Source organism: Macaca thibetana, chromosome 14 (assembly GCF_024542745.1).
Source record: "Macaca thibetana thibetana isolate TM-01 chromosome 14, ASM2454274v1, whole genome shotgun sequence".
NCBI classification, from domain to species: Eukaryota; Metazoa; Chordata; class Mammalia; order Primates; family Cercopithecidae; genus Macaca; species Macaca thibetana.
Genome location: NC_065591.1, coordinates 11084950 through 11103466, shown reverse-complemented (window position 1 = coordinate 11103466; position 18517 = coordinate 11084950). Strand labels below are relative to the sequence as shown.

General features: G+C 54.1%; 1 protein-coding gene across 1 annotated transcript; it reads right to left on the bottom strand.

Moving 5' to 3' along the window:
- Positions 1-2270: 2270 nt before the first annotated feature.
- On the bottom strand, positions 2271-14401 carry CHRM1 (cholinergic receptor muscarinic 1). Its single transcript, XM_050756555.1, has 2 exons — positions 14315-14401; positions 2271-4793 (listed from the first exon to the last, which is right to left on the bottom strand). The coding sequence occupies exon 2, from the start codon at positions 4713-4715 to the stop codon at positions 3333-3335; it is 1383 nt and encodes a 460-aa protein (XP_050612512.1). The 5' UTR covers positions 4716-4793; positions 14315-14401; the 3' UTR covers positions 2271-3332.
- Between the last annotated feature and the right edge of the window lie 4116 nt (positions 14402-18517).

The window sequence follows — 18517 nt, the reverse complement described above, 5'->3', positions numbered from 1 at the left end:
CCCTCTCTTTGGGCTTATCCCGTTTCCCCAATTCTGTGGCAGCTGGGCCTGCGGGAATCTTGCTTCAGAGGACTGAGGGCACAGACCCCATCTCTGGGAAGCCTTCCTGGAATGCACACACCCTCTCCCGCTGAAACTTGTTCCCCCAAACTCCTTTAACCAAGCCATGATGGGGCTTAAGTTTCTTCTCCTTGGACTGGGGGCATGGGCTTTTCAAAGCTCAGGCTGGAGGTGTAGGGTCAGAGCTGGGTCTGAAACTAGTCCTGGTTTCTGGCATTTACCGGCTAGCAGCCCTGTCCTGTGGTAACACTGATCATAGAGCCATTGAGGGCATTTCCCTCCAGTCTTTCTCATCCTCCGAACTCTTCTGCAAAGGGCTTGTTTCCATTTCAGAGATGAAGACATTGAGAAGAGACATGTCTAAGGTTGTTCAGTGAGGGACATGGCAGGTCAGACCTGCATCTGGGACAAGGGACAAGTGTGAACTGCTAGCCCCATTCCTGATGTGAATACCAGATTTGACCCCCTCCTCTTCTGGTCTTCAGTAGAGACCAGGTTAATCTGACCCCAAAGTTCCTGTTCTCCCAGCACTGCTCAGCTTGCTCAGTCCTTCTGCCTCCCAGGACCTCAGTTTCAACACCTTTAACACGGGGCAGGACATTCAACCTTAAAGGGGCCTTAGGGCTGTGAGGGAGCAGTGGTAAGGGAGGGGCCCTCTTATGATCTTGAACTCACAACCCAGTAAGCTGTGCTGGTGGGAAGGGGATATGGGGTTTGGATCCTAGGGTCATTCTCACAGTGCTGTAGTTCTTGGCTAGCCTATCCTGTTTAGATCTTCACTGGATACCATTTCCCATCGTGTTGGAAGCTTTCTTCCAAAGGCTCCTGGGAGTCCCAACAGCTACAAGTGGGCTGAATCCCCACTCCTCCCTCTGCAAGGGCTTAGCTCCACCCAGGCCTCATCCCTCTAGGCCAAGGATTCTCAAACTTTACCCTGCATCACAACACCTAGAGGGCTTGTTAAAAACAGGTGGTGGGTTCCACAGAGTTTCTGATTTAGTGAATCTAGGGGGACCCTGAGAATTCTCATAGCTAACAAGTTCCCAGGTGATACTGAGGCTACTGATCAGAACCACTGTGAAATGAAAGATTGACTCAGCAGGTCTGGATGATCCGAACCCTGCACATTTGCACATTTCAAAGAAAGGTTTGGCCTTGCCTGGCTCCTGGAAGATAACACTAAACCCTTGGAATATCCTGCCTGGTAAGTGTTTTTGCTTACCTTTGCTCCTTGGGCCACATGGTATCAGTTTAACTTCTGGAAGGGCTGGAGACTAAGTAAGGTCAGCCATGTGGGTGGTCAACCATGCTTACATGACCAGCCTCCAGTAAGAACACTGGACACCAAAGCTCTGCTGAGCTTTCTTGGTTGGCAGTACTTCATTTTGTTGTCATACATCATTGCTTGGAAGACTGGGCACAGTCTGCACGACTCCACTGGGAGAGGAAAGCTGGAAGTTTGTATCTGGTCTCTCCTCGTCTCTGCTCTGTGCACCTTTTGCTGTTGCTGTTTTATGCTCTGTGTTCTTTCACTGTAATAAACTGTGAGGATAATAGCTTTGCTGAGTTCTATGCATCGTTCTAGCAAATCACTGAACCCAGTGACGGTCTTGGAAACCACTACTCCAGACTATGGGATTAACCTCTCTAGAATTCCTTTGCGTTGGGCTTTGGGGACCCTTCACCAAAGAAGTGCCTTATAACCTGACCTGAGGGTCATCCTCATGGAGTGTTTTGGCCCAAATACTTTAGGCCTCTCATCTACTCACGGAAGAGTCCAGAGGTCAGGAGGCTATGAATTGCCTGGAATTCTGGGTGTTGCTTTGTGGGGTAACCCTGAACAATCCTCCTGGATCTCTGGGCCTTATCTCCTCATGTGTAAGTGGGGGTTTGGAAGAGTTCTGTTCTCCCTGGGTATGGCAGAGCCAATAGAGAATATGCAGGGATGTGGGCCGGGGTGGTTTATTTCACCTGGCTGCCTCACTTTCAGAGGTCAAGTCTGCCTTTTATAGCCCCACTCACCTGAGCCAGGGACTCTGTGGTGCCGGGGTCCCCCAGGCTTTAGTAGATCCAACCATGCAGTGCTGTCCCTCCTAGAACCACTTTCAGGGCCACGGCCCACATTCCAAAGTACTTGGGCCCTCCCTGCCCCATCCAGCCCTGGCCTGAGACCAAGGCCTTGAGCCAACACAGGGAGGAAGGCACCTTAGTGCCCGCTGGTTATGTGGCTTTATTCACAGACTCAGCACTTGCTGAGGATGAAGGAAAGAACATTTGGGGCCAGGCTGGGCCTGGAGATCCGGGTGGCTGGGAGGCCATGCACGGGTTGGATTGGGGAGCTCACAGGAGAGAACCTGCTGGCTGGGCCAGGCCTGTGTGGGGCAGGGCCGGAGGCAGGCAGCATGCGGGAGGCCTGGCTACATCTGCATGGAGCAGATCCTCCAGGTGGTGGCTGTGAGCCAGGAGGGAGGGACTGAGGCTTCTCTGGGGCAGGGGTATGGATGTGGGGCTGGAGAGCAGACACACTTGACTCCCGCTCCCAGGAAAATGATACTGTAGGACAGTCGGCACACCTGGCTCCCGGCCCTGTTGCTGCCTTGGGACTTGATGTGTGACTAGCCAAGCCGGACCCCTCCAGTGTCATTATCTTCTTGATGTTTGGACATTTGCCTTGGAGTTGACCCACCTAGGGACCCTCTGGGGACATATGTCGGGGGTCTGGACAATCCTGGAGAGTATGCCTAGGGCCCAGGTGGTCGGGCTCTGCCTATGAAGTGAGGGGATCCCCAGGTCGGGTTCCCCAGCTCCCTGTAGTCAGGCTTTTCTCCCAGTGGCCGGTTCAGTTCCTGACTGTGCCCCCCACGGCGCACCATCTCACACCACAATCCGGGCGGGCGGCCGCTGGGCCAAGGAATACTTAATGTTAAGCCTTCTTTCTCCTGGCCCGCCCTGCTGGCTCCTGACTTCCTGCCTAAAGGCAAACAAGGAGTCCAAAGCCCGGATCCTCCTCCCGGGCCTTCTTCCTGGTGAAGAGCCCATTCTCACTCAGCAGGGAACAGAAAAACCAGTTCCCCAGGTTTCCCTCCCTGCCTGGGAATAGCGAAGTCTGGAAAGTTGGCAGGGTCTCTCTGGGCTGCCCAGGAAGGTGACCCAGGGGCCTGGGAAGCCAGGTGAGGCCTGAGCAGGGCCCTGGGGCTGAGGATGCAGCCCCTGCCCACTTCCCACCGGCCTCTCCTGGGGACTGGGGTAGAGGGATGCAGGAGAGGGGACCATCAGCATTGGCGGGACGGGGTGCGGTGCACGGAGCCAGGGCGCTTGGGGATCTTGCGCCAGCGTCTCTTGTCCCAGCGGCAAAGCAGCAGCAGGCGAAAGGTGTCCCGGAAGGCTTTGTTGCAGAGCGCATAGCACATGGGGTTGATGGTGCTGTTGACGTAGCACAGCCAGTAGCCCAGCTCCCACAGGGTCTCGGGAACACAGTCCTTGCAGAAGGTGGACACCAGCACCATGATGTTGTACGGTGTCCAGGTGAGGATGAAGGCCAGGAGGATGGCACTCAGGGTCCGAGCCGCCTTCTTCTCCTTGACCAGTGAGAAGGTCTTCCGCTTGGCCAGCTGCTCCTTCCCACGGGGCTTCTGGCCCTTGCCAGCTCGATCACGCCCTTTCTTAGTCGGCCTCTTCACTGTATTTGGGGAGCTCCGGGGGGGCTGCTTGGTGGGAGCCTGTGCCTCAGGGTCCACCATTGGCATCTTGATCACCACTTCGGAGCCAGGCTCCTCTCCCTCAGAGGATGTGAGGGACTCCATGGAGCCTTCATCCTCTTCCTCGTCTTCCTTCCAGCTGTAGGCCTGCAGCAGCCTGGGGGCCCGGCAGCAGCGACAGCAACGGCCTGGAGGAGTCTCTGGTGAACCCTCAGCCCCTGGCTGAGACCTCTCTGAGCTGCTGCTGCTGCCACCCCCTTTGCCTGGCGTCTCGGAGCCCTGAAGGGCTGCCAGCTCCCGTGCTCGGTTCTCTGTCTCCCGGTAGATGCGCCAGTAGAGCGTGCACATGACTGTGACAGGGAGGTAGAAGGCAGCCATGGCTGTGCCAAAGGTGATGATGGGCTGGGAGAGGAACTGGATGTAGCACTGCCCAGCCAGCACTGTCCGCTCCCCTACCAGGTACTGCCAGAAGAGGATGGCTGGGGCCCAGAGGACAAAGGAAACCAGCCAGGCCAGGCCGATCATCAGGGCTGCCCGGCGGGGTGTGCGCTTGGCGCGGTAGCTCAGGGGCCGAGTCACGGAGAAGTAGCGGTCAAAACTGATGAGCAGCAGATTCATGACGGAAGCATTGCTGGCCACATAGTCCAGGGCCAGCCAGAGGTCGCAAGCCAGTGTGCCCAGAGCCCAGTGGCCCATGAGCAGGTACGTGGTATAGAGGTTCATGGAGAAGGTACCGATGATGAGGTCAGCACAGGCCAGGCTCAGCAGGAAGTAGTTATTGACTGTCTTGAGCTCCGTGTTGACCTTGAAGGAGATGAGTACCAGCAGGTTGCCTGTCACTGTGGCTAGCGACAGGAGGCCCGTGGTGATCCCAATGAAGGCCACTTGCCAGGGACCCTTTCCTGGTGCCAGGACGGTGATGTTGGGGCTGACAGCAGGTGGGGCTGAGGTGTTCATGGTGGCTAGGCGGGGCTGGGGTTGGAGAGCCCCTTCCTCCAGGCACACTACAGGGCTTCCTCAGAGGAAAGTCATCACCTGAAAAGAGAGGACGTGGGCTTTGGTTGGGCCACTGGACTTCTCTGATAGCCCTTATTGGAAGATGCTGGGGATGTAATTCCTGCCCTTGCAGAGCTTCAGAGCAGATAGCATCGCCCTCCCTTACTGATGCCCACTCATGGTCATTTATCATGCACTTTCCCAGCCATAAGTGGATTTGCCAGCAGTGTGGAGTGGCTTTGGGATCCAGGGATTTGAATCTTCATTCCAGTTTTACCATTCAGACGCTGGGCCTCGATTTTCTCACTGGGAAATTACCGCAAATTCCTGTCTTACATAACTCGGGTGGCAGGAGTTGGGAAACTCACTTTGTGTACAGTTCTGCCAAATTCTCCAAGCATTTCACTCAACTTCATTAAAGCCCTCACTTACTGAGTAGTCACTGCATGCCAGACACAGTGCTAGCCACCTAAACGAATTATCTAATTTAACTGTTGTACGTCTCTAGGAGAAAGGGCTCTTATTACGCCCATCTCGCTGTGAGGCAACTGTGGCTCTGAGCAGCTGCAAGGCTTGGCCGTGGTGACAGAGATAGTATGATAGAACCCGCAAGAACAGAAATGTGTCCTAAAAGAGGAAAAAAAGCAAAGAACCCATTCTCACCCTCCCTGGGTATGTGGTACTCTAGTGGGATTCTTCTACTAATAAGGAGAGATGGGAAGAAAAGGGAGCTCCTGAGAAGATAAACAGAGATGGGAATAGAGGGGCCTTAGGGGTGTGTGCCTGTGTATATTTTTTTCTGCACGTTTTTCTGTGCATGTGGGTTTACATATGTATGTAGTGGGTGGTTTTGGGGGCTGAATTGAATTCTCTATGAGGGCAGCAGGGAAAATTGTGCTGGACTCAGACACTCACTTGGCAGTAAGAAGGTCTGGGGCAGGCCGGCATGGTGGCTCACGCCTGTAATCCCAGCACTTTGGGAGGCCAAGGCAGCCAGATCATGAGGTCAGGAGATCGAGACCATCCTGGCTCACATGGTGAAACCCCGTCTCTACTAAAAATGCAAAAAATTAGCCGGGCACGGTGGCGGGTGTCTGTAGTCCCAGCTACTCGGGAGGCTGAGGCAGGAGAATTGCTTGAACCCAGGAGGCGGAGGTTGCAGTGAGTCGAGATTGTGCCACTGCACTCCAGCCTGGGCAACAGAACGAGACTCCATCTCAGAAAAAAAAAAACAACAAAAAACCACCACCACCAACAATAAAAGAAGGTCTGGGGCAGAAGCAGGAAGCAGGAATGAGGGCCTCAGCTCCTAGCTCAGGGGGGTCTGGTCCCATATGGGGTGTGGGAGGCTTCCCTCCCTCTCCTGGCTCTGTTCCTGGGCCCCAGCTAAGTGGGGGGAAGCAAGGGGAATGGGAAGATCCCCCAGACTTTTCTTGGATCTGGAATCTGGTCCAGGTACTAAGGCTGGGTAAAGAGAAAGGCCACGGCCCTTAACAACCTGCTGGCTGGGCGGGAGGCCCCCACAGCCACAGTGAAGCCAGATGGAAGGGTGAGGGTCCAGGCAGCTCAGCCAGGGGCTTTGCGGCCATGTGATTTGGTGGGTCCCTTCCTGTTCTGCCTCAGGTGTCCATCTGTCCATTGAAGAGATTGATGGTCCCCTGACCCTCAGCTGTGACTTTCAGGGGCTATACTGTTGGGAAAATTCCAAGGGAGAGATGTTGGGCAAGGGTCCACTGAGCCTCAGTGTTCCTTGGGCACCTGGCTTGTGACAGGCTGCTGTGATAGGTGACCTGGGTGGTTTGTGGCTGAGGGCATCTCCATGGCTTGCCGTGAACCCTCAGTGTGCGCAAGTCACTTTCAGCGTGGCGAGTTCAGTGGGGGACAGAATGAGCAAGGACTGTGGCTGGCAGTGTGTGCTTGTGTGTCTGGGACAGTTTGCACATGAGGGGGCATGTGCAACCTGGACTCCGGAGCCAGACTGTCTGGATTTGAATCCAGTCTATCTTGTTCACTGGATGTGTGATTATTGCTAGTGATATAACTTCCATATGCCTAGGTTTCCTCAGTTGAAAAATGGGATTAATACCCATTAGCAAGACCATTGCCTCTTTTCAGGTGATAAGGATTAAATGAATCAATGCATGTAAAGTGCTTAGAATGGCCCTGGCACATGGCACACAGTAGGTCTCCTTTAATTCTCAGGATATGTAGTGATGAGGGTGCTAGGCTGCCTAGAAAGATCTACTCCTTGACCGGGCGTGGTGGCTGACGCCTGTAATCCCGGCACTTTGGGAGGCTGAGGCGGGTGGATCACCTGAGGTCGGGAGTTCGATACCAGCCTGGCCAACATAGTGAAACTCTGTCCCTACTAAAAATACAAAATTAGCCAGGCGTGGTGGTACATGGCTGTAATCCCAGCTACTCTGGAAACTCAGGCAGGAGAATCGCTTGAACCTAGGACGCGGAGGTTGCGGTGAGCCAAGATTGTGCCGTTGCACTCCAGCCTGGGCAACAAGAGTGAAACTCCGTCTCAAAAAAAAAAAAAAAAAAGAAATGTCTGATACGATGACAACAGCAACTAGTAATAATAACGCTCATTGTTGTTATTGAGTGCCCCTTGAGTGCCAGTTGCTGCTAAACGGTTTATATGCATAATCTCATTTAATCTTTTTTTTTTTCTCTCTCTCTCTCTGTTTTTTTTTTTCTTTTTTTTGAGATGGAGTCTTGCTCTGTCACCCAGGCTGGAGTGCAGTGGCACAATCTTGGCTCACTGCAAGCTCCACCTCCCGGGTTCACGCCATTCTCCTGCCTCAGCCTCCCGAGTAGCTGGGACTACAGATGCCCGCCACCGCGCCCGGCTAATGTTTTGTATATTTAGTAGAGACAGGGTTTCACCGTGTTAGCCAGGATGGTCTCGATCTCCTGACCTTGTGATCTGCCCGCCTTGGCCTCCTAAAGTGCTGGGATTACAGGCGTGAGCCACTGCACCCAGCCAATCTCATTTAATCTTAACAGGAGCCTATGATCAAGGGATTGCTGTTGTCTCCATTTTTTTTTTTTTTTTTTTTTTTTTTGAGATGGAGTCTCACTCTGTCACACAGGCTGGAGTGCAGTGGTGCGATCTCGGCTCACTTCAGCTATTGTCTCCATTTTATAGATAAGGAAGCTGAGGCTGAGAAAAGCAAGAGAATTTGTACGAGATCATGCAAGAAGGTAGGAACTAGGATTTGAGCCCAAGCAGTTTGTTCCAATGAAACTTCATTTACAAGAACTGAAGGCCAGCCTGGGGATCATAGTTTGCTAATTTGAATTCTAAAAATATTACATTAAAATATGATTTGTCTTGATTACTGAGTTTTGCCGTACCCTTTCCCTTAAACAAAGTCAGCCATTGGGCTGGAGGCTGGGATTAGGCTGGTGCTCTCCCCAGTGAGGCCACTGGTAAACACTACCCTTGAGAATTTGAGAATTTGTGCAATTCTCGTCACTGTCATCTTCTGAGCTCAGTGCTCCTTAATGCCCATTGCTCACAGGGAGCAGCTGAGGCCCAGAGAAGAGGGAGTAGAAGGCATTGTCTAGTCCAAGGTCTCCTGGCTCCTAGATTGGGTACTGCCCCCCATGCCATACCCTCCTGGTAGTTTGGATCAGCTGTGTAGCTCTGGGCCCTGGACAAAGACCTGCAAAGGCTGAGTTAGACAAGAGGAAGTCGCCAGCCTGAGAGGCTGCACCCTGCCCCGCTGCAGGCGCCTCTCATCTGCCTGGGCATGGTGCAGCCTTTAAAGCTTGACTCCTTAGGCCTGGCGTGGTGGCTCATGCCTGTAATCCTAGCACTTTGGGAGGTTGAGGCAGACGGATCACGTGAGCTCAGGAGTTCGAGACTAGCCTTAGCAACTTGGTGAAACCCTGTTTCTACTAAAAATATAAAAATCAGCCGGGCACGATGGCAGGTACCTGTGGTCCCAGCTACTTGGGAGGCTGAGGCAGGAGGATCACTTGAGCCCAGGAGGCAGAGGTTGCAGTGAGCCGCGATCATGCCACTGCACTCCAGCCTGGGTGCCAGAGTGAGACCCCGTCTCAAAAAAAAGAAAGCCTGACTCCTTATACCTCAGCAGGCTAGGACTAGGACTAGGGTAAGGTGAAAATCAGGCACTTGCCTCCAATGCAGAATGTAAGGGGTGCCCCAAAACTTAGTAATCAAGAAAATATTTTAATGTAATGTTTACAAAAATGGAAGTTTAATGCAAAAAAAATCCAAGATGAACAACATGTTAAATAAAGACAGGGTCTACCCTGTACTTGCATAACCCTTTCTCACTCACCTCACCCTAATCCTGACCTTGGTTCCAATAAAACTTTATTTACAAAAACAGCCAGCCAGCCTGTGGGCTGGAATTTGTTATTTGATTTTAAAAAATATTATTATGATATTATTTCTCTTGATTAGTGAGTATTTTTATGTCTCCTTCTTACATTTTGCTCCGAGGCGAGTGCCTTGCTTGATTCACCCTAGTGCTGGCCTTGTAGTTCCCAGTCTTGGGTTTGAAGCTCGGTGCTGAGCCTTCCTTCCTTGCTGTGTGACCATCAGCAACCAGTCAATCTTTCATTCCTCTGCTGCCCTCATCCCCAGCTGTGAGGATGATACCGTTCAGAGTGCCTGGCACTGAAACAGACACTCAGTTAAAAAGTTAAAGCCTTATTGTTATTCTTTTTTTTTTTTTTTTTTGAGATGAACTCTTACTCCATCACCCAGGCTGGAGTGCAGTGATATGATTTCAGCTCACTGCAACCTCTGCCTTCTGGATTCAAGCAGTCCTCCTGTCTCAGCCTCCCGAGTAGCTGGGATCATAGGCTCCTGCCACCACACTCAGCTAATTTTTGTATTTTTAGGAGAGGCAGGATTTCACCATGTTGTCCAGGTTGGTCTCAAACTCCTGATGTCAAGTGATCCGCCCGCCTCAGCCTCCCAAAGTGCTGGGATTATAGGCATGAGCCACTGTGCCCAGGCCTGTTGTTATCCTCCACTCCTTCTCCTGATCCAATGCCCAGCTTCTTCCCACCATGCCCCTTCCCCTCCAGACCCCAGGCACGCCTCTGCTCTGGTTCCCAGTTTGCTCATTTGTAATGGAGGAGTTGGACAAGCCTGGTGTCTGGGGAGATTTTACAGAGTACAGAAACCAACATCTCAAGGTGCCAAACAGAAAGAACCCAGGTCCCTGAGGCAAGGCTGAAGGCTCACTTACATTATCTCACTTGGGGCTGGAAATGACATCAACTCAGGGTGGGAACACGGTGCTCATCGCAAGGCTAGCTATAACTTCGGTGAATTAAAAAATGCTTTCAGAATAGGGGGCGTGTGAGAAGTAACTCAAGGAGTCCCTGGAGGTGAGGACCTCTCTTAGAGGGGTCCTTGGAGGTGAAGAAGCCGGCAGTCCCTTGCCTTGATGTCTGGAAATCCCTTCCAAATCTTCCATTTTAATAGTCATATTGCTAACCACCATAATTAATGCCTCCTGGATGGTAGGTACTTAATATATATTCTTTCCCTTAACCACAGGACACCTCAGTGACATCCCATGGGGTGCTCTATCTTTATATTATGGATAAGGGCATTGAGGCTCAGGGTGCAAAGTTGATTTCTGCTGGTCCCACAGAAGTGGTGGAGGTGGGATTCTGACCCACACCTGTGGGCTCCAACCCTGTGTCCTTTCCGCCTCGGCAAAACCCCTCTGCCCCACCTATGCCGGATGAGGGCTAAGGCCTCTCTCCTGGGACAGGTGGCAGGAAGAGAAGTCACCAGAGGTTTCAGAGAATTGGAACCTGATTCTTGCCACCATCTAGATCTTCTGCCCCCTATGATGCAGCCCAAGAACAGACCCATCAATGAATGACTGCCTTTCCTCTGTATCAGAAGCAGAGGTCCTCACCCCCAGCCCTCTCTTGGACAGAGAAAGAGCTCAGGAGAAGGTTCCTGGAGATGTGCTCTAGTCCCTTCTGTGTGACCTTGTCCAAGTCTCCTTAACTGTCGATGTGGGGCAGTCTTCTACCTGTCCAAGGCTCCTGTGGGATCAGTGAGATGGTGACTGTGAAAGAACCTGGTTTCCCATGATTGTGGCAGATTCCCCTGGGGAGACCAGCCCTAGGCTGAGGGTTAGGGTGCGGGGTTCAGTGGTAGCTCTAGAATCTCTAAAAAGGAGGGACTCAGGTCAGCCAGCTGGTTGAAAAGGGGGCTTGAAGCTGCATTTGCAGGTCACGTCCTGTGAAGGCATCCATGGGGGCTGGGGCTCACGTATGCAGTGAGTTTGTCAATGGGGATTGTAGTGGGCAGCAGGAAGACCCCTGAGGCAGTCCTTGGCACTGCCTCTGCCTAGCTGCAAGCTCTTGTCTTGCTATGTGACCTTGGGTAAAAGACCGTCCTGAGCTGGTGGCCCTTCGGTGGGATGGGGTGAACTCCTAGGATGAGTGTTTGTGTGTGAGGGTATATGCATTGGTGAGCAGGCTGGGAATGGTGGAGGTGGGCCCATAGCTTTGTGTGATGGGTAGGGACTCATCCTCAGAAGGTGTTTCGCCTGGAGTTCAGGAAGATAGTGAGAAAGCAGGGATGGGGCTTCTCTCCAGGACTGTGATCTCCTGATGAAAGCTGTTAGAAGCCTTTAATAATATTACTAATACTCCTTATGCATAAATAGCAGCAAAGAAAAATTACTAATATTATAGTAACTGGTATTTACTGGCTGCATACTATATGCCAGACATGGCTTTAAGCATTATATACATAACCATTATAAACTTGATCTACTCTACCTGTTACAACTCCTTGTGAAGTAGGTCCTGTTATCCCAGTTTGCAAAAGGCCTAACCTGAGGCATTATGACCTGAAGGACCTTACAGCTCATCAGCGATGCAACCAGGATTTGGATCCAGGCCGTCTGCCTCCGAGACCAACCTCTCCAAACCTACTCCTGCTCTTGAGAGGTTGCGGGTGTTCGCCAGCCTCCTTGCCCGCCTCAGCTAGCTTACTCAAGCCCTGCTTTGAATCAGTTAACGATGAGCAATTGGTCCGCCTTTCAGAATCTGGCCTCCTTGTGTGCGCGGCAGTGTCTGTCGTATAGCCGTGTGATGTGTGATGACAGCGCTGTGGGAAGAGGGTGGGTCTGCTGAAGCCCTTTAAAGGGCAGGGTAGGGGATGTGTCTGTCTCATTCAGTGCTTTATCCCAGGGCTTGGCACATAGTAGTTGCTCAGTAAATACCTGTGGAATAAATGTACGCATGTGTACTCAACTTCAGACCCTGGAGCCTGAAGGTGAGCCTGTGGGGGTCAGGACCAGGTCCAGAGCATGGTCCAGAGGTCCCTCTTCTCCCTCGAGCTCCCACATCTCATCTGCTAGGTCCTTGCACCCCTGAGTGAGGCCCTGCCTGGCTGGAGAGCATAGGAGAAAAATAGCCAAGAGCATCCTTGTCTGTAAAATGGACCAAGGAAACTCTGCCTCACCCGGCTGCAGGGAAGCTAAGTGAGGTGACAGGACAGACATGGACGTGCCAAGGCATTTGTCACTGGGGAAAGGAAAATGTTAGCCTGGGCTCAAAGGGTTAAGCGATGAGGTCAGAGCCTTTATTACAGCAGGCCAGACTGTTGACTGCCAGCGCCCAGGACCAATCCCTAGGGGCTGGCTTGTGAGAAGAACTGGGAGGGGAGAGAACCACTGGGGGAGGCAGGGAAAGAGAAATGGGGAGAGGGATTCCTGAACACCAGGCTTTTCTGAACTTACCACTGGCCAAGGAGTACGGAAGGGGAGGGAGAGAATGAGGGATGCTGGGGAAGAGATTTAGGAGGGAGGAGCGGAGCCATCTTGTGATTTTGGGCCTGGAAGCTGGTAGAGTCCTGGTTAGGGAGAGGGGATAATATTGGGGAGTGGAAGGTATGTGGAGGGGGCTGTGGGGTTGGGCACCTGAGGCCTCACATATGCAATGAGGAGGGCGCTCCTTCTGGCTAGGTCTACTCACTGGTCCCTTCTGCTAGGGCCTGACCCCAGAAGCCAGCCCAGATGGGGCAGCTCTCCCCTCAGGGTTAACTTTTCTTTGACGGCAGCTCTTGACCCATTAAGGTGCACAAAACTTCCACCCCTGATGCCTGGCTTTGGGAATGAGGGAGTAAACAGATAGAATTGATCACATTTTCAAGGCTCAACAGTTACCATTGGGAGGGCCAACCAGCCTTGTGAAGGGCAGCAGTCATCAGTTAAATGCTACATAAAACCCACCACTTAGCTAGAAGAGGAGCATGAGCCCTAGAATCACTGCCAAATTTGCTCACCCATGATGGATCTTCAGCAGTTGCCTGACTTTGGCCAGACCATGCCAGAGCGTGGGCATGAGCAGCTGGACCCTAGACTTCACTCTGCCAGTGTGGCATCAGAGATGCTGGGTCCCTCATCCTCCTCTCCGCAAGCCCCCTGCTCCTGGCTCCTTGCACTCCCCTCCTCATTTCCTTTCTTCTCTCTCCCTCCCTCCTCCATCCTTGTAGGCATCACCATGGCACCACAGCAGAGCAGAAACCCAGTGCAATTCACCCACCTCTCCCCGCCTGCTGGGAGCCCAAGCTTCTGCGTCTCAGAGCTTACTGCGCCCCCTGCTCTCCCACCCCATCTTCCTGCTCATGGAGGCGGCAGCGCAGCGTTGTGCTGAGGATGCGGAGCCCAAGCCCCAAGTGGATCCCTACATATCTCTTCTCCGACCATGAGCATGTCCCTTTCCCTTTCTCAGCCTCAGTATCTCCATACAATGAAAGCCTCCTTTCTAGGTCTGATATGACCTCTAACCTCTGGTTAGCCCCTTCTTGACACTTTGGACTCCCCATTACACTTCAGAATCCAGTTCTCAGAACTCCAGCCGCCAGCTGTCAGCTGCGAGCCAAGACTCACATCTTCTGCAGCCCATTTCACTACCTCCTTCCTTTTCATATCTCAGCAGTGATAGTGACTTCAGCTTGCCAGGTGGCTGAGGTCAGAGGGCAGAGAACTCTCATCTGACAGCCCAGTGAACAGCTGATTACCCCAAGAAAGGAGACGTCTGGCCACCGGAGACTGCCCGACACCTTCTAGCCAGTTGGGCAGAGGTCCTGGGTCAGTCTGGGTGGAGCTGCAGGTGTGTTTTGTGCAAAGAGGTGAACCCGTCTCCACTGGCTCTGTAACCTCTAAGCTGCACATGTCTGGATGATCTAGTGAGAGCTGATGACCCCCTCTCCAGCTGGCCTGCCCAGGAGCTGACAGCTGTACAAGAATCAGAGTTCATGGCCCCTAGCCCATCCCTACATTGTGCAGTCTGCGGGCACTGGGGTGAGTACCTGGCATGGGTGCCCATTGGTATCCATGCATTGACTGGATATAGGACTGAGATCCACCCTGCGGGAACCCAAGATATTAGAAATATAAGAAGGGTCCTCTGGGCCCCTGCGCACGTCAGGGCCACGTTCCCTGGCCAGTGTGACCATTCGTGTGCCCGTTTGTCCCCAAAGAGCCCTGGGGCTCTTTGCCTGGTCTGCTGGCTTCTGGCCCGACACCCACCTTGGCTTCCAGCTTCTCTGTCTGGCCAGCAGACTGATTCAGTCCATCTCGGGGGAGCTGAGGTGGACGGGGGTGGTGGGTTTCAGGGTGTCCTGAGGGAGGAGAGGAGGAGGTTCTAGGACTGGCACCCCCATCAAGATGGGGGTCAACCTCCCACAAGATGCTGGTGGCAAGGGCTGCTTCCTGGCCCCTTGCCCTTCCCACTCTGCCCCTAGGGTGCTGGGGGCTCTGCCTCTACCAGGCAGCCTAATCCATTCTGGGCCTCAGGTCCAGTTTCCTGAGGGGGGTCTCCATCTCCTCTGCCAGCTGAAGCCCAGAAAAACATCAGATATATCCACTCAAAGCCAGGAGGCCGAGTGTTTGGAGCAGCCAGTGTTCAATGCTACAGAGCCCCCTTGCCCTCTAGACCCCTGCCTGGCCTCCTCCTATCTCTGGGAGTCCATCCCTATTTCCATCTCATTCTGGTCCCTGCCCTCCCCCGCTCCCCAGTACCCTCCTACCCTCTACCTCAGAGCAGCCCCTCCCAAGCCCTCCCAAACGTACTCACCATGGGGCTGAAGAGGGGTCTGTAGGGTCCTCAGCCCCACTGCCTCCCTGGGGGCCGGCGGCGTCTCCAGGGACCCAAACACCTGGCTCCCGGGGGGAGCTGCGCCCTGTGCTGGCAGCGGGAGAGGCACAGCCAGTGATTGGCATGTCCCACCCCCTGGCACGCCAGCCTTAGGGGGGAGGGAGAAAGAGAAAGAGAGGGAGGGAGGAAAGGGAGAAAACGAAGGGAGGGGAGCTGGAGGGAAGCCTCAGGCAGCGTCTGGGGTTGGACTAGGTTCTGGAGTGTGCCCCCCTCCTTCACCAGGGCACCCAATTTGAGACCCAAGAGGGAGGAGGAAGGACATGAGGAAGGCGAGCCCAGGAAGGCTAAAAGTCCAGGACGGGAGAGAAGGCGGATACAGGGAGACAAACACCCACACCCACTGCACAGACCCAGCGGCACACACACCCTCACAAAGGCACACTGTTTCCTTGGACTCCTTCCCCCACCCAACCTTAGAGCCCCCAACCCATGTGCACCATGCCCTAACACACTTGCCCCGGTATTCACATGCCTGCTTCCCTCACACACACGCCCTCCCCCCTGCACATGCCCACGCGCCCACCCACCCAACTACACACCCTGCTCTTCCTCCCTGCTGCGAGAGAGCTAGATTCCTTCTGTTTGGAAATGACACATTGGGCCTCACGTGAGAGGCTCCAACTTGGAACAGACCCAGAGGGCTGGCGCACCCGCCCGGGGGGCTGAGCGAACGTGCCCGCGTGCTGGGCTGTGTGCACTAGCATTGGGCTATGCATAGCCCGTTGTGAGGTTATATGGGTGTCTGCTTTTCGGGGATGAGTAGAGGGCTAGGTGCCTGCCCCATGTGTGGCTGAGTGCCCTGCATGTATGTGTCCCTGTGTCCTCATGTCATCATGTAGCCTGTGTAAATGCAGGTGTGACCCTGTCAGTCTGGAGGCAGGATGCATGTGCACACGTGTGTCTGTATCTGATGTGTGGCTGAGTGTTGCCCAACTGTGGAACTTGCTAATTCTGACAAGTGAGGCAGCCTCTACCTGCCTGCTCCACCCCAAGCTTCCCCTTGGAAGACAGACAGGCAGACAGACAGCTCTCCTCCCAGCTTGTCAAACTCTGTCTCCCCTGACTCCCACTCAGGGCTCACAGGTGAGTACCTGGGAGGAGATGAGTCCTCCTCCCCATCTCCCTCAGCCCTACTGGGTGAGGCCAGCATCCCTCCCTGCCAGGCTGGTTTGGACTTCTGTGTTGAGCTTCCTCAGAGATAGAACCCCTGGGGGCCATTTGCCATAGAGATGTGGGTCCTGCACCGCCTCCGTTTGGCCCTAGAGACTTCCCAGGGAGCTTACTGGGGAGGAGAGTTGGAGGCTGCAGGGACTGCCTGCTGGGGCTGCTGTGTTCTTTGCCCCACTGGGCTGTGTCAAAGTCCTGGCTTGAGAGGCAGGAAGGAATGGGAGCATCAGTTATCCCCATTTTGTAGGTGAGAAATCTGAAAAGCAGAGGTATGATTAGCATGTGGTGGGCAGGTGTTTGGACTCGGGTCCCTTGGCTCTAAGCGCAGGGCTCTGGAGTCTGGGGCAGGGGTTTCCCCTACTCATTCCCACACGGAGCGCCCCCCTCCCCCCAACAACCCCGCCAATGCTGGTGCCTGAGGGTAACCTGGGGCTTTCTCACCCAGGAGCCCAGTTGGCCAATGGAACCAAGTGGAGCTGAAACTGGAGTTCCTGGGATTTGGTCAGCAGCTACTGGTGGGCACACGTGACAGGTACATGTGGGGGCATCTGTGCTTCTCAAAGCCAGCTGGGGTTCCAGCAGGCACCCAGTCCTCCTCCCTGCTGAAGTCAAGCAGACGCTGCAGCTTGGACAGAAATCTAAGTGAGCATCCCCCTTCATCCCAGGGTCACCCAGCTGGTCAGGGTTGGGTCAGAACTTGACCAGTCCCTACCCTTGGGCGCGGACTCGGGATGCCCCCTGCTGGGCTGCCCTGGATTTGCGGCTGCGGCTTGGGCTGCGCGGTGGGGCTGCGTGTACTTGTGCGCGTACACGTGGCTGAGTGTGGGGGTGTTAGGCCTCCACACTCAACATCCATTTCCGAATCTGAATCAGGCACCCTCTTTGCCACCTCCCCCCAATCTCCTTGGTCTCCCTTTTCTCTTCTCCCACCGCCTCTGCACACGTCCCTTTAGAAATAAAAACACTTATTTTGTGGGCGGGCGGGGAGGGTGTCCAGCTTTCCCCTGCCTCCTCCTGAGTGCCCCCCTCTGTCCCACGCGGGTTCCTTCTGAAGTCTGTGCAGTCGCGGATGCAAGGGGATGACGCCCCCCCCCACCACCCCCACCACTGTATCACTCTTCTGACTTCCCTGCTCAGACTTGGCTAGGTCACCCTTATCAGATGGGGAAACTGAGGCAGGAGGCGAGAAGAGAGGTAGGACCCGGAGAAGCGCTCCCGCCCGGCTCGCTCACCACCCCCGCACTCGCGCCCGATTTAGCCGCAGGGAGGCTGGGAACATTGTCTTTATTTTAAGCCGCCGAGTGCGGCACGAACGCTGCTGCTAGCGACAAAGGGCTTCTTGAAGCGGCTGCAGGCGGTGCACGTGGGGCTTTGGCCCCGCCCCCGCGCGACCCCCTCCAGTTCTCCCCCATCTCTGGCTGGGTGGGGTGGGGGCTGACTCTCGGGTCTCGGCTCCTGCTGGTTGTTATTTTTGGTCGCCTGGTAGAGAATTCACTCCTCTGTGCCACGGAGGGAACGTGGAGTCGCCCTTGCGCGGCTCGGCCCCAGTCTCGGCCCCCTTACTGTGCAGGAGGAGAGTGCCCTGGGTGCGGATTCAGCTTGGCCTTTTTCCAGTCGAAGCGGCCTGAGCAAGCTAGGCCCCTCTCTAGGTCTCAGTTTCTTTTTTTTTTTTTTTCTCAGTTTCTTCATCAATAACAAGAAGGGTAGAAATACCTCCCCGACCAGGTTGTTTGACGGGTTAGTTGAGCTTCTGCAGGTAAAACGTGGCACGTGCGTCTGCAGAGAGTGAAAGCCATCATTGTGGTGTTTTTTTTTTTTTTTTTTTTTTTTTTTTTTGGATACACGGTTTCGGTCTCTTGCCCAAGCTGGAGTGTAGTGGTGCGATCAGAGCTCACTGTAATTGCTTCCCGGGCTCAAGCGATCCTCCCACCGCAGCCCTATCCCCTCACCCACTCCGAGTAGCTGGGACTACAGGCGCGCGCCACCCCACCGGCATTATTATTTTTTAAATTTTTTATTGACGGGGTTTCACCATGTTGGCCAGGCTGGTCTTGAACTCCTGAGCTTAAGTGATCCTCCCGCCTCCGCCCCGCTCGGCCTCCCAAAGTGCTCGGATTACTGAGCCACCGCGCCCGGCTGTTCTTATTTATAATACTTATTGAGCATTTACTATGTGTCAGGAACTGCTAAGTGCTCTGCATTTTTTTATGAGACAGGGTCTCTGTCACCCAGACTGGGGTACAGTGGCGTGATCTAGGCTTTCCAGCAACCTCCGCCTCCCAGGCTCAAGCGATTCTCCCGAGTAGCTGGGATTACAGGCGAGCGCCACTACCGCCCAGCTAATTTTTGTATTCTTAGTAGAGACAGGGTTTCGCTATATTGGCCAGGCTGATCTCGAACTCCTGACC